General features: G+C 34.2%; 1 protein-coding gene across 2 annotated transcripts in view; it reads left to right on the top strand.

Moving 5' to 3' along the window:
• Positions 1 to 15,426, top strand: part of PPP4R3B (protein phosphatase 4 regulatory subunit 3B) — a 52,572-nt gene extending 37,146 nt beyond the window's left edge. The window contains exons 12-16 of one of the 2 annotated variants that reach the window (XM_061432409.1): positions 3,117 to 3,286; positions 5,136 to 5,275; positions 5,676 to 5,839; positions 7,268 to 7,470; positions 13,783 to 15,426. In XM_061432409.1, coding sequence (XP_061288393.1) covers positions 3,117 to 3,286; positions 5,136 to 5,275; positions 5,676 to 5,839; positions 7,268 to 7,470; positions 13,783 to 13,878 — 773 coding nt within the window. In that variant the 3' untranslated portion in view covers positions 13,879 to 15,426. Of the gene's footprint in view, positions 1 to 3,116; positions 3,287 to 5,135; positions 5,276 to 5,654; positions 5,840 to 7,267; positions 7,471 to 13,782 lie in introns of both variants that reach the window. The other variant, XM_061432408.1, reaches the window with a different exon arrangement.
• The last annotated feature ends 420 nt before the right edge of the window (positions 15,427 to 15,846 follow it).

Raw genomic sequence — 15,846 nt, 5'->3', positions numbered from 1 at the left:
CAAAAGGTTGAGGCACCTGACGTGAAAAATGCATTCATTGAACAGCACTCAATGTGACTGCTTTTTTAAATGTTATCCAGCTGATGATGGAAAATGTATTCTGTGTCTTAATTTGTATTTTCCTTGATACCATCTTTTCACATTTTAGTGTTTTTGTATTTTATCTGCTCTGAATTGCCTATTATCTTTTTCTTAGAGCTCTTATATATTAGAGATATTGGCAATTTATCACATTTTGGGGAACAAAATGTCCCGTCTCATTTGTCTTTACCTTGACTTGTGGCATTGTTTTCCATATAATTGCTATAAAATTCTTTATGATGACAAATATGTCTGTATGGGTTTTTTTGTCTTGCTTAAAGTCTTCTATGTCCTGCTACTGGTGCTGCTGCTAAGTCACTTCAGTCGTGTCCAACTCTGTGCGACCCCATAGACGGCAGCCCACCAGGCTCCCCCGTCCCTGGGATTCTCCAGGCAAGAACACTGGAGTGGGTTGCCATTTCCTTCTCCAATGCATGAGAGTGAAAAGTGAAAGTGAAGTTGCTCAGTCGTGTCCGACCCTCAGTGACCCCATGGACTGCAGCCTTCCAGGCTCCTCCATCCATGGGATTTTCCAGGCAAAAGTACTGGAGTGGGGTGCCATTGCCTTCTCCACTTCTATGTCCTAAGTTTATACAAATATACTCCTTGATTTTCTTCTAATATGTTTGTTTTTTTCTTTTTTTTTTTGCCACGCCTCTTTAGTATGTGGGATCTTAGTTCCCTGGCCAGGCAGGGATAGTCCCCTGTATTGGGAGTGTGGAGTTTTATTTTGTTTTTTAATAATTTGATTTTTTTTTTTTTTGGCTGTGCTGGGTCTTCACTGTTGCAGGGGCTTTTCTCTAATTGCAGGGAGTGGCAGCTACTCTCTAGTTGCCTTGTTCAGGCTTCTCATTGCAATGGCTTCTCTTATTGTGGAACGTGGGCTCTAGGACCCGCAGACTACAGTAGTTGTGACATATGGGCTCAGAAGTTTCAGTTCCAGGGCTCTGGAGCACAGGCTCCATAGTTGTGGCACACAGGCTTAGTTGCTCCAGGGCACATGGAATCTTCCCCATCAGGGATCAAATCAGAGTCTCCTGCACATGTGCTCAGTTGTGTCCAACTCTTTGCAACCCCTGGATGGTAGTCCACCAGGCTTCTCTATTCATGGGATTTTCCAGGCAAAAATACCGGAATGAGTTGCCATTTCCTTCTCTAGGAAATCTCTCCAATCCAGGGATCGAACCCATGTCTCCTGCCTTGAAGGCAGATCCTTTACCATCTGAGCCACCAGGGAAGCCCAGGAGTATGGAGTCTTAAGCACTAAACCACTAGGGAATTCCCCTAGCTTTTCTCTGGATGGATGACCAATTGTACTAACACCTTATTAAATAAACTATATTTTCCGTACTGAATTAAAATACTTTTGATACATAATGTTACTGTATACATTTGTCTTATGTCTGAATCATCTGTCCTTTTATTTCACAAGATAAAATGAATGAGAATGTTTATTTTGTCATTATAGTATCTCTGGTATAAAGTTTAATATCTGCCTAGCACCTCTTCTGTTTTCTTTTTCATAATTTTCTTGGTTCTTAGACATTTGTTCTTCCACAGCAACTTAAAAATAACTTTATCCATTTCATCCTGATTAGAGTTACATTAAACCTTTATATTTTGAAAGAATTGATGTTCTCATGCTAGATTTTCCTGTATGGCTTTCTATAAATAGTCCTTTCTGAAATGACTGCTTATTGGTCCTATTTAAATGGATATATCATATTTGAATGAATATCCAGTATTTAAATGTTTATATTGCATTAAGATTTCAGTTATTATAAACATGCTGTTTTAATAGCTTTGTGTGCATGTTCATTCACCAGCAACATATGAAATTGCCTGTTTCCTCAGGTATTTGCCAGTACTTCAGTCTTTTTAATCCCGAATAAACTAGTTCTTACCCTTCTATAAAAAAGAGGTGATGTTTTAAGTCTAGCACTTCTGTCCACACCTGTTTTAAGTGTTACAGTGATCACGCATTCATACCTTATGTGGCCTATTTCTGTTTTATTTTCAGATAATATTTAGAACCTCTTTCGATAGACACAACTTCTTCTTTTAGTAACTTCCATCTGTGAACGAGGGTTTGTAATGAGACTCACTTAGAAAATCAGAAGCTTTGTGTTTTAAAGGATGTGGCTTTAGTGGTATCTATAGAATAAATTAAGCTACCTAGGAGAGAGGTTATAAGTTAAAAGATAAACAAACATAAAAATAAGGGATTGAAATCAATTGTGTTTCATCAAAGTTTTAGTAATATTGCTAAATTTGTTTAGCTTTATTTAACCAGGGAAAAGACTAGTTAAAGGGAAATTTTCATTTCAATATTCTAAAATGTGAAAAGCCAAATTATACTGCTTATTTACTACTCTGTCACTCTTTTACAAATACAGTCTGATCTGCCATAGTACAGTTTACCAAAGATTAAACAGCTTATTATAATCTAGAGGTAGTGTTGATTCACAGATGATTTTCCCAAGGCAAAGAAAACTGGAATAGCCTTCACCAGAAAAGTAAAGCAACTCCTTAGCTCTCCTGTATACAGGTAACAGGAGCACCTTTGGCTGTATTTTCAGAAAATTTAAAAGAAGCACCTACTTCCAAAGCTTCCCTGACTCCCTTCTCCCCCCTATCCCACAAAGAGTTAAGGAAGTCTTGGCTCTTGGCAGGTTGCACCATTCTTGTCCCCTTCCTAATGACAGCCCTGCTGATTCTAAGCTGCCTTCACTATATTGTCTCATGTCCACCAGCTCTGCTCTAAATAGTGCCAGCATTTGTATTGTGTAGGTTTTGTGTATTTTCTAATCTCTCTGCCTTGTAGCTCTCTGCCTACCAGTTGGCATTTTGTTAGCTCCCTACGTAAGTTTTACAAGTTTTGAGTGGTCTTAATTCTATTTTTCTCAAAACCCAATTATTTTTAATGCAGTTTTGCTTTTTACTTCAGATGAACATATACATTTCTTTATGTAGAAATACCTGTACAATAATTAACATTAGATTATCCACTTATTCCCTGTATTTTTTTTAATTAGGTGCTCTCCGTTTTATGAGGCGAATAATTGGCCTTAAAGATGAATTTTACAATCGTTACATCACGAAGGGAAATCTTTTTGAGCCAGTTGTAAATGCTCTTCTGGATAATGGAACTCGGTACAATCTATTGAATTCAGCTGTTATTGAGTTATTTGAATTTATAAGAGTGGTAAGTTTATATTAAAAGATTCTTAGTAAAAATATATGTTTAGTGATGTTAATATTTTATATTATGAAATTCATCATAGTATTTTAAATCATGTTTACTCTATATTCTTCTCAGTTCCTTTTTTTTTGGGGGGGTGCGGCTAAATGGCTCGGGATGTTTAGCATATGTGGATGTTTCACTCTGGCATGCCATTCATATGATATCTGTGATCTATTGTAAGGGTAGTGATAAAAATAAATAGAAAAGTTGAAAATAATTCCCTTGGTAGACATTAATATAAGATGCATAAAAAGTAGGATGTTATGATGGAATTTTAAGTTGAAGAGACTGTTAGGTGAACTATTCCAACTGCCTTATTTTATTAATGAGGGCTTGAGACACCCAAGTGATTAGCTGACCTATTCAAATGCATTCATTTGTTTAGGAGCACAGTCAGGGCTTGAAGATAACGGTGCAGCTCAGTCTCGGGCAACAAAAGAATTGTCATAAAAGATGTAGAGAAAGCTCTATGTGAATAGCAGAGATAAGATGAAAACTGAAGAACTGGTACAGTAAATTTACCCTGTCCCACACACTGAAATGATTCCACTGGCGGACATGGCCACATGATCAGAAAGAACTTGAAAAAAGAAAATCAAAGCTAGAAATTACTTTTTTCTTGCAAGTCAAATTTGAACTGATGTCACACTATTCTCAAGTCAACATTATTTGGCAGACTTAGAGTAGTCATTTGCTATGAGTATAATTTGCAAAAAGGATGAAGAAGATAGAAGTACTAGCCTTAGAAAAAAGGGAAAATAGTTAATTAGCTCACCAACTTTCTGAACCCAGGTTCACAGCGCACTGTTCTGTGAATTAGAGATTAATTTTTATATTTTTTCCTTTAAAATTTTTGTTGAGATACAGATCAAATGAAGTGTAGGGTTCATAATGCCATCCCTATTCCTATGATTGAATTTGTTTTTCTGAAAATAATTTTGAGTGGTTGATAAATACACTTTGAATCCCAAGACTTAGCTTTTTTTCCTGCAATATATTTTTTGATTCAGATATTCAGGGGAACTAGTTGAAAGACTTAAAGTCAGATTATGGTTTATTTTTAAAGAAACCGCATGTATACTTTAGTCCTGGATCACAACCTGTTTTTAATAATGAGCCTGCTTTTCACCATGGCATCTGCATTGATCGCTTAAAATCATTAAGAATTTAGAATTTATTACTGTTGGTCTAGAGAACTGGAAATACACAGGAGGAAGTCAAGTTGTTTTATCAGATATGTGTATGTGATATAGTTGGAGGAATCTGTTTATTTTTTAGTAAGACTTACCTTGCTTTGATAGTTAAGCAAGGAGTCATTAAATAATATTTTTCAGTGTTTTTTGAAAATATAATTTCAAAATCTGCTTTCTAACTAGGTGTGCACTCTTGATCAGGCCATCTAGTCTCTCATAGGCTCAATTTTCCCTTTCTGTAAAATAGGGATAATAAAGCCTATTTCATAGAATTGTTATGAGAGTCAAGTGAAATTGTATGTGAAAGTGCTTATTTTAAGTTGTAAAGTACTATTATGTAAATGCAAAAAATAAATAGGTGATATAAAGTAAATACATTTATGTTTCAAATGTTCTATATAGTCTCCCAGAAGGGCTTCAGGGAATTGCTTCTTTTTTTCCCAAGTTTTCTTTGGAGTCCTGGCTCATGTATAAAGAAACTAGGACATTTATTTTTGGAAGGTGATTTGAAAAACCTTTTTTTCAATCAGCTTTGGAACTATAAAAGAAATTTTTTTAAGTTTTTCTTCTAGCAAGTATTGTATTATATTTGAAATATAAATTTTGTGCTTATACAGGAAGATATCAAGTCTCTAACTGCACATATAGTTGAAAACTTTTACAAAGCACTTGAATCGATTGAATATGTTCAGACATTCAAAGGATTGAAGACTAAATATGAGCAAGAAAAAGACAGACAAAATCAGAAACTGAACAGGTATTTTTTAAGTATATTACATTTATAACCTATAAAATTATGTCCAAAGCCATATGTAGTTTGATCTTACATATGAAATTTACCCAGGAATTTCCTATCATTAGAAAATACAGGGTTGTATAGGAGGGTAGGCTGTTCTCCCTGCCCTGAATCCTTTATATAAAAAATTACTGCTCCAAATCTTAACTCAAGATAAAATTTTAGGTTAGTGTACAAATATCCTTGGAGTGTTCTCTGGTTACATATTCTTTCACAACTGATTATAAGTTATACTCAGTTAAAATTATTTCATTTCCTCTTGGTTATACGTATTTATTCTCATTTAAACTGGTCAGGAATTTTAAGTCGTTACTCAATACTTGTGATATATTTCTTACAGTGTACCATCTATATTACGTAGTAACAGATTTCGCAGAGATGCAAAGGCGTTGGAAGAGGATGAAGAAATGTGGTTTAATGAAGATGATGAGGAGGAAGGAAAAACAGTTGTTGCACCAGTGGAAAAATCTAAGGCAGAAGATGATTTTCCAGATAGTTATGAAAAATTCATGGAGACTAAAAAAGGTATTAAAGTGTTGAATTTTTGATTAGCTCATTCTCTTATTTAGTATAGCAATTATATAGTTGCTTGTGAGGTTGTGATCACAGTTTATAAAGCATGAAAGGCATGCTAAATAAAAACCTTTTAAATAAAATTATCGCTTTTTTTAAATCTGATTTTTCAAAACATTTCTCATGTTTAAAATATTTTTCTTGAAACCTGCTCTTTTGTGATGCTCTTCATTTGCTATTTAGAAATTGCATTGTCTGTTTATACTTTGCCTTCTGTGAACAGTTACGGCTTTATGTTTATACTGAAGTCTCCAATAATGATAGAGATCATAGAGATCCAAAGAAACTTTCCAGTGCACTCTGTCATTTACAGCTGAGGAAACTAAGCTTAAAGAGAGAAGTACTTTGCTCTTTGAAATTTTTTAATTGTTAGTAAAACTTTCATAAAGATAAAATGTCGAGAGGGAAAGTAATAGTAAAATTTCCTGTCTTTCAAATATGCTTAACTTGTCTGTAAAACTAAGATCTTACTAGTGTTTTTCAAAAGAAGCAATCAGTTTTAATTCTATGACTTGAGAAATTACCACTATTAGATAGTACCATACTGCATATATCATTTAAATGTTTCAAAAAAGTTATATCTTGAAGGGCAAAAGCACTTCCTAGGCTTTAGTAAGTTGGTGATTTTGAATGTTAGATTTTTCTTAAGGCATTTCTCATGAGTTAGTGTTTCATTAATTTCTTACTACATTTTCCTTGAAACTCTTCTTACCAGCCTCACTCATTTTCTACTCACTGCTAAGTTCTGTTTACTTCAGCCTGGGGGAGCAAATAACCTGTGAAAATGTCCTAAGAAACAGGTACCTTTTGGTAGCCAAATTCTTTTTTTACTCATTACACCCACTGCCCTAACTATTGTCAAAAGAGGCAGTGAGGCAGTACCTGAAGTACTGCATAAGAATCATATATAAAAATAGTAGCAGCCAGATGTTAAAAGATAGTAGACACCCTTGTCATAAAGGAAACAGATAAAGGAACCTGGAATATTCAGAAAATAAATAAGCATGATCATAATCATTTTCTTTAGGCATTTTTGACTTGTGAGAGAGATTATTAGGTTTTCATGAGTATGGAAGTATAGATTAAGTGAGTGGACGATTTAGAGAGACAATTAAAAAAAAGACAGCAAGTGAGACCTTGGGAGGGTCCTAGTTAGAGCAGTGGAGAATTCCAGGGTAGGGTGGTTAATCAGTTACCTGATTCTTAAGGTCTTTTCTAACCCTGGGATTTCTAAGATGACAGCTAATGAAGACGTATCACTGTACTCATCATGCTCTGCCCACTTAGTTCTTACAAAAAAACAAAAGTTATTGTTCTTTTCAGATGCTTTGACTTAGCAATATTTACCAACAAAGATTCAAATATTTATGTTTGCTTTAGCAAAGGAAAGTGAAGATAAGGAAAACCTTCCAAAAAGGACATCTTCTGGTGGCTTCAAATTTACTTTCTCCCACTCCACCAGTGCTGCTAATGGAGCAAACAGTACAAACAGCAAATCTGTAGTGGCTCAGACACCACCAGCAAGTTCTAATGGATCCTCTTCCAAAACTACAAACTTGGCCACATCCGTAACAGCCACCAAGGTATGTGAAACTGCTCTACACACAAACAAACTTTGCTGTTTTCATCTTTAAAATTATTTCATGTTACCTGAAGAAAAATTGGAATAAAAATAATTTCAAAGAAGAAAAAAAGTTGAACACATTGTCATAAGAAAATGACTGTTAACATCTGACTGTTCTTTAGGTGTGTGGGTTTATCTGACACAGTTGTGGTCTTTGTATAAATACACACAGTTTTGTATCCTGCTTTTATTTGTTATAAAAATTTTTCTATGTTATTAAAACATTGTTGATGACTAGAATTTCATTTTATTTAGCTGTATCATAGTATTTGTAAGCATCCCCTCCCCCCACCAGTACTTGGGAGGACATAAGTCGATTCCGGTATTTCACTGACTACTGCTGCTATTGCATTTTAAATTATTTTCTTGGATAAATGAGTAAAAATGTTTTTGAACATATTGTCAAATTCCTCTCCAGAAAGACTATACCAGTTAGTTACCATAAGCATTGTATGAGTATGCTTGGCTCACTGCCACTTTGGCAGTGTTATTTTAATGATTTTTAATATTTATTATTCAGTAGCAGAAACAGTATTAATATATATATCATTCCCCAGTTGTGTCTTTTGTTACCAGTAAAGTTGAATATTAGCCTTTTTGATTTGCTCTTGTTAATTGTCTCTTCATAGTCTTGCCTTTTTTAAATTGGTTTGTTATTTTAGTGAGTGAGTCTTTAAGAATATTATTAATAACCTTTTTGTCATTCACAGAGCAAATGTATTTCCCAATGGTTACCTTTTTTATGTAAAATAGTTTAAATTGTATATAAAATGTTTTTATTTCCTTTATGTTATCATTATATGTAAAAATATACTTTTCCCCAAAAAGGAGTGGCTTAAAAATAAAAAGGCATATAAATATAGGACAACTTTAGTATAAGGGTAGAAGGACAAGAGAAGGCCATAGTCAAAAACCTAACTGAAGTCAAGCTCGTTTTAAACACAAAATACAAGTCTGAGTTTTTTTGTTTTTTTTTTTTTTTTTACAAAAATGTAGAATCTTAAGTATTTGTAGCAAGGTGGGTTCTTGACTAAATGTCACAGAAATCGCATTTTCAATGGGATTCTTCTGTTTTGTAAAACACAGTTTATGTTAGGGAATAAGAACTTTTAAGTTTTCATTTTTTTGATAGGACAATTTAGTGTATTATTGTGACACTATATTAAGAATATTATATTGTTTGGATTCAGATCTTGACTCTGCCTCTTTTTATCTGTTAAATCTCTCCAGGCTTTAGTTTTCTCATTTTAAAGAGGAATAAATCAGTACCTCCTTTATCAGTTTGTAGTGAAGATTAAATTATTTAATAGATGTAAAGAGCTTAGAACACTATTTGGCACAACTCAATATATACTAGCTTTTTTTCTTTAAGTCAAAGTAATACATGTACTTGCTTTTAAAAGGCAAATAGTATTAAAATTATTGAGGAAAAAACAGTCCTCTTTTCCTCTCCACAGAGAAAGCTTGGATATCTTCTATTAATACCTGTTTCTTTTATTTCTAAACAGTGTGCTAATACTGCCATATTATTTTACCACTCCTTACCACATCCTCACCCTTATTATTCTCTGTATCACAATTTTTGGTTAAAACAATATTTGATAATCTTATAGCTATAACAATGTAAATATTTTTATTAATTTTTTTCCTGCTCTTTTCTATAGTGTATTTTGCTTTGTAACTTTTTTAAATAATTGCCACCATTTTTTCATTCGTTGCAACAGTTATGTGCCTCTTACTCATTCTTTCAGTACCTCTCAAGTTAGTTTCCACATAGTCTCTTCCTTGGAGATGTCTCTCTTGAAGACTCCCATCTTGTCCCAGCCTGAATTGGTTGCTATCTAGACTTGCTGCACAGCTGTTGTCTTAAGGCTGCCTCTGCCATCACCCTAATACTTACTTTGCCTTTCTTTTTTTCTTACATTGACTGTTTCCTGGATCTCAAGTCTCTGTTCTCTTTCTTGATTTTCCATTTCATTTATTGGAGCGTACCCTCTCTGTTTCCTGAGAAAAGGATTCCATGAGAGATAAAAGTATAAGACCTGGCATGTAGGAAGATGTCATTATTGTATCCCCATACTTGATTGACAGTTTAACTGAATATAGAAGGAACCAAATTAGAAGTAATTTTCTTCCAAAAATTTGAAGTTATTGCTGCCAAGAAATCCAGAGACATTCTTATTCCTAATTCTTCGTGTGTGAATTTAATTTGTCTTTCTTGGAAGCATTTGGGGTTTTATCCCTGTATTCTGAAACTTAAAAAATGAAATACTTTGGGCTTTCTCAGTTAAAAGTCATGACCTTTAGTTTTGGGACACTTTATATTCTTTCACTATAGCTTTTTGTTTGCATATTGTGCCTTGTTAATTTATCTTATAATTTTTCTCTCCATTTACTCATTTTTTTAATGGTTCTATTCTTTGGGTTGTCTCCCTGAGTTTTCAGTTTATTATCCTTCCAGATAATTTTTTATTTATGAACAAGCAAAATCAAGTGCAAGCACAAATGCTTATTTTAGCCTTATGACACTAATAGCAGATTGCCAAATACATTTGATCTACATTTTTAGGGGGAACAGGTAGAAAAATAGTAATTGTTCTTAGAAAACAAATTTAATTGTTCAGTCACTCAAGACTATCACAAAAATTTGATACTGAGCAAGATAGGAGCTCACAGAGTAAAGCAGTAGTTATATTGGCTCTCAACCTTTTTTCAATAAACTGACCACATTTTTAAGTGAAGGCAAATTCTTTATCACCAATGGTCCTTTAACCATTTCACCATCATTGTTTCTCAGGTGTCCAGAAAATTGATTCAGAGATAGATAAGTTCTTTTTTAGATTGTTTTCCATTATAAGTTATTACAAGATATTGAATATACTCCCTGTGCTATACAGTAGGTCCTTGTTTGTTATCTGTTTTACATATAGTACTGTGTACATGTTAATCCCAAACTCCTCTAATTTATCCTCTCCCTCCTCCCTTTCCCCTTTGGTGATCATAATTTTCTATGTCTGTGAGTCTGTTTCTGTTTTGTAAACAAGTTCATTTGTATCGTTCTTTCTAGATTCCATGTATAAGCAATACCATGTTTGTTTTTCTGATTTCATTGCATATGACAATCTCTAGGTCTATCCATGTTGCTGCAAATGGCATTATTTCATTCTTTTTTATAGCTGATTAATATACCACTTTATCTTTTTTATCCATTCATCCATTGATGGATACTTAGGTTGCTTCCATGTCTTGCCTATTGTAAATTGTACTGCTCTGAACATTGGGGTGCAATTTGTCAGAATATATGCCCAGGAGTGAGATTACTGTATCATATGGTAACTCTGGTTTTTTAAGGAACCCCTCCGTACTGTTCTCCATAGTGGCTGCACCAATTTACATTACCACCAATACCGTAAGCGGGTTCCTTTTTCTCCACGCCCTCTCTAGCATTTATTATGTGTAGACGTTTTTTTGATGATGGCCATTCTGACCAGAGGAGGTAATACCTCATTATAGTTTCGATTTGCATTTCTCTAATAATTAACAACATTGAGCATCTTTTCATGTGCCTGTTGGCCATCTGTATGTCTTCTTTGGAGAAGTGTCTATTTAGATCTTCTGCCCAATTTTTAATAGGGTTTTTTTTTTTTTTAATGTTGCCTTGAACAGTTTATTAATTTTGGATTTTAACCCCTTACTGGTCGTACATATCATTTACAAATATTTCCTCCCATTCAATAAGTTGTCTTTTCATCTTTGCTTTGCAAAAGCTTTTAAGTTTAATTAGGTCCCATTTGTCTATTTTTGCTTTGTTTTAGGAAACTGATCCAAAAAAATAATGTCATAGAGTATTCTGCCTTTGTTTTTATCTAGAAGTTTATAGTATTTGGCCTTACATTTAGGTCTTTGCTTCCCTGGTGGATCAGAGGTTAAAGCGTCTGCCTGCATTATGGGAGACCTGGGTTCAATCCCTGGGTCAGGAAGATCCCCTGGAGAAGGAAATGGCAACCCGCTCCAGTATTCTTGCCTAGAGGATCCCATGGATGGAGGAGCCTGGTGGGCTATAGTCCATGGGGTCACAAAGAGTCGGACATGACTGAGTGACTTTAGGTCTTTAATCCATTTCAAGTTTATTTTTGTATATGGTATTAGAAAACATTCTGATTTCATTTAAAACATGTATATGTAAAAGAATTTGTCCCTTTTCACCCTGGCACCTTACCCTACCTGCCCTTCACTGTGTCTGAAGTCCTGAAATGCAGAACATTTCTGGCTCTTCTTCCTTATGGTTGTTATTGGTTGGTGAGCTGGAATCTCCTGGTGGGAGATCTCATGGTGGGGGTGGGCATGCAGTAGGGGAATGAATTGTAGAATTGAGGACTCAGTTGTCTGTTTCACTGACTCCACCATTAACTATCTTTATCTTCCCTGATTTCCCTAGTATTTTAGTACTCTTTCTTTCTACTCTTTTCTGGGGTTAAGATGAATCAGTTTGCTTCCTTCTCATTTCTATATTCTCCTGAAATACTTCTTTCTTGACTTTGTTCTCCATTAAAAATGAGTTGTTTTGCCTCTGATTTCTTTTGCAAAAATGCCTTGACATCTTTCATCTGCTGTTTTCTCATTTCCTTTTTGGTCTTTGTTGATATATTGTCAGAAATAAAAAATTTTAAAGAGAGTATAATCCCTGGGAAAGCAATCCAACAAGGAATTTAACTTTGGTGACGTATCCGTTCCATGGAATACTAGAATTTAAAAGAATGATATAGAACTTTGTGTACTAACATTGAAAGCTGGTATTTATTCAAAAACAACATTTATAGTTGTATATGAAAAGTCTGGAACCTATCAAATTCTTCACAGTATGCATCTGTGGATTTATAGTTCCTTTTACTTCCAATATTTATTTTGTATCTTTATTCTTTATGCTAAACATGATTTTTAAATGTACAATGAGTTTATGGTGTGTATATGTATAGATAATAGAGATAAAATTAAAAAATTGTGTAGCTGAGTGTTTCAGACAAAATATTTATTGATCTTATGCCAAAAATTATTTTTAATTGTTAACCTTTTGGAACTGAAATGTGTGTACCTTGTGATATATAGGATTAAAAGCAGAATTAAAACTTTCCTTTGCTGTCATTCCTGTGACTATCAGACTGGTGCCTTTTGTACTGTAATTATGTCTTCTACCTCTTAACTCCACTCGTCCAACTTGTTTAGCTAGAAACCAAATAACAAATGATGATTATGGTAATAGTAGCTAATATCAATTAGCAAATAGTAACTACGTACCAAGCACTGTACCAAGGGCTTTATAAGTTAAATTTAGCCATACTGCTTCTTGCTTATCCAAATTAAGATGTGTGTGTTATCAAGCTGAGAAGCAGAAAGATGCTCACTGTGTAAGTTTTATCTTGTTCACAGACTTTCTGATAACTGTTTCTAGCTGCTCAGAGCCCTTTGTTGATTAATACTGCAGTGCTTCAGTTATATTCTGGTAAAGTGTTAATGCCAGATGCCTGGATTCTTTAGGTATAAAGCTACTTAGGTTTGAAATACGACTTTATTTCTGTTGTATTAGCTTATCCTATAGAGATCTTAAGGGTTTGAACTAGATGTAGTATATAAATTTCATGGGATTGGCTCATATTAATGCATACCTGAGGACATATAATTTTCTGGGTAAAGTATCCAGAGCTTTAATAGAATTTTCAAAGGGGTCCATTACTCATGAAGGGTCCAACGCCTAAAATACCACATCCTTTTCTTTTAGTTAGAGCTAGCCCTCAATTTTTTAGTCATTAGTTTTTAGAAACCATTTCATGTGTTTATTATGTCAGCCATTTTTAAGTATTTTTCAAAAGCAGAACAAAAACAACGATGTGTACTAAGTGATGAAATACATACATGAGGAACAGACTAAAAGGAGACTCCTTGTCACTGGCTGGCTATCCTCTCTAGTTTAAGATTAGAGAAGTGAACTAGTTTACTTCCAAGGTCTTTCCAGCTCCAAATGTCATGATTCTTTGTGAGTCCTGCTATTTGGAGATAAGTTATTTTCCACAGTGAAATTTTGCTGGATTATCCTGAGCCAAGTAAAAAAGTTGAGGGTAATTTAAGAATGCCACCAATTGTGCTTACTAAGTAGTCATAATATCAAGCAGTTCCTTTATCAAACTCAGAAATAATGTTTCAAGTATAATAATGTGATTAGTTTAGAAAAATGATTTTTAGTTACATGTTAAAATTTTTTTTTATTCTTCACTAGGGAAGTTTGGTTGGTTTAGTGGATTATCCAGATGATGAAGAGGAAGAGGAAGAGGAAGAAACATCTCCCAGGAAAAGACCTCGTCTTGGCTCATAAAATATTTACTGGGGCCCCTCAACATGTGGTTGAACAAAAATGCTGCAACTGTTCAATGAGCTGAAAATCTGAATCAGAAAGCTTTCTCACTTGAACTTATAAGTATACAAGGAATAGAAAAAGACACTCAGTATATCAGCTAGGAGAGTTTAGTTCTGTAAAAAAACAAAAACAGGCTTCCCAGGAACTTGATCGCTTGCTAGTAATTAAGAGACTTGCCCTTCAGGATGTCAAAAAAAAAAAAAGTTAGTAACCTGGGAGGTAGCTTCTCAGCAAGGAAACTCTCAGGTTTGGGGATGGTTTAGGGAAGGGATAAAGTTGGTAAGGTATCATTAATGCAGGGTTGCTCCATGGGGGTTTCTGATCTAGAAACAATTATAAAACTTCAGTTGCAAACCCAATAACATTACTTGTATAATGGTGCTGGCCATGTTGTTCTTTAATCAGTTGCCTCTGACTTTTATGGAAAACATTCAACTATCATTAAAAAATGAAGTTAAGCTGTTGGGACCATTTCTTTGAAGATCTAACAAATTCAGCCTTATTGGTAGTTGGAGGGAAATACACCCTGTGTTACAGCACATGTTGAGTTTTCTCCATCAGGAAATTTCAGTGTGTATTTTGATGAAAACAAGCTGGATTAAAATGGACAGTTTTGTTACTGTAACTTTAAAATCAGCACTTTTAGAGATAACAGATGCCAAGAATCAGTACAGTAGTATTCCAAAGTGATTTTTCTCTAGAAACGGGAGTATATTGAACAGAACGTTTTCAACTGCCTACCAGTACAATCTTGTGGAAGATGCTTTAAAGTCACTTTCTACTTCGTTAGTAAAGGTTTCTCTGAAGAGCTGCAGGCACGTTTTAAGGTGTAATTTATAAAGACTAACATACAAAGAACAGTGCTGAATTAAGTGGCATTTAATATCTATAGGCCATTTTGGTCCAAGAAGTTACTTCAGTGTCAGTCAGTATGCAGCACCTGAAGCTTTTCCAGAAACAAGGGTGTAATATGAAAGCTGCTTTTTTTTTTTTTTTTTTTTTTTTTAAGAATAAAAGCACATTCCATGTACGAAAATAAGTTTAAAATAATAAACTGAGGCAAACAGTTAAGAGGTTTTATTTTTAGAACAGCAAGTTAACTAAATATTTTAATGTTAGTTTGCTCATCTGTGATCTGAGATCATGCTGAAGTGAGAAAAACATCCCCCAAACTATAATACATTGGGGGGGAAAAAAAAGACTAAAATTAGTAATTCCAGCTACAGTCTTCAGATCACCTTTGTAATGTGTTATGGGTCCATTTTTCCTGGAATAGCTTAAACTGAAGCAGTTTCCCCTGTTGGAGATTTTGTAGTTAATTTTAATTTTGGCTATTGTTTGGAGGATGGGCTGTTGTGTAGATATGAAGTATAGTTTTTCCATAAAACAGATGTTTATTTTGTATTAAAAATACCACTGTACTTGTTTTACACCATTTGTATACATGTGGTGATATTAATGCTGACCTGTAAAATTCAGGAATTAAAATGTGACCCTGTAATTCTATGGTTGCTGCTTTTGTTTGGTTTGTTGTAAGTATAAGTAAACTTCATTTTGAGTTATGTTCATTTTACAGTATTTTTTAAAAGCCAGTATGTTTTCCATAGATAGTTATTATAGACCACTGTGTCATAACACCAATCTGAATGAAAGAATTCTAAACAAAGGCCAACCTCACAGTAAATATCGCTGATACTAAGAGAAGGTATGCCTTGGGTCCTAAAGTCCTAGCACCGAAGGATCACAGCATGGGGACAGTAGCTCCTCTTTCATTAAAGGTGCATATAATGGAAACTCCACCTCGTAACAGTCAAGTGACTCAGGAGAACTTAAACAAATATCAGTAAAGTTACTACAGGAAAACATTTTCTTTCAAGCAAGTTTTATCAAGCTCCTTCCCTCTTCTTAGTTCTTGTTAAATTTCCT

Source organism: Bos javanicus, chromosome 11, assembly GCF_032452875.1.
Source record: "Bos javanicus breed banteng chromosome 11, ARS-OSU_banteng_1.0, whole genome shotgun sequence".
Taxonomy (NCBI): Eukaryota; Metazoa; Chordata; class Mammalia; order Artiodactyla; family Bovidae; genus Bos; species Bos javanicus.
This window is presented reverse-complemented; position numbering and strand designations above follow the sequence as displayed.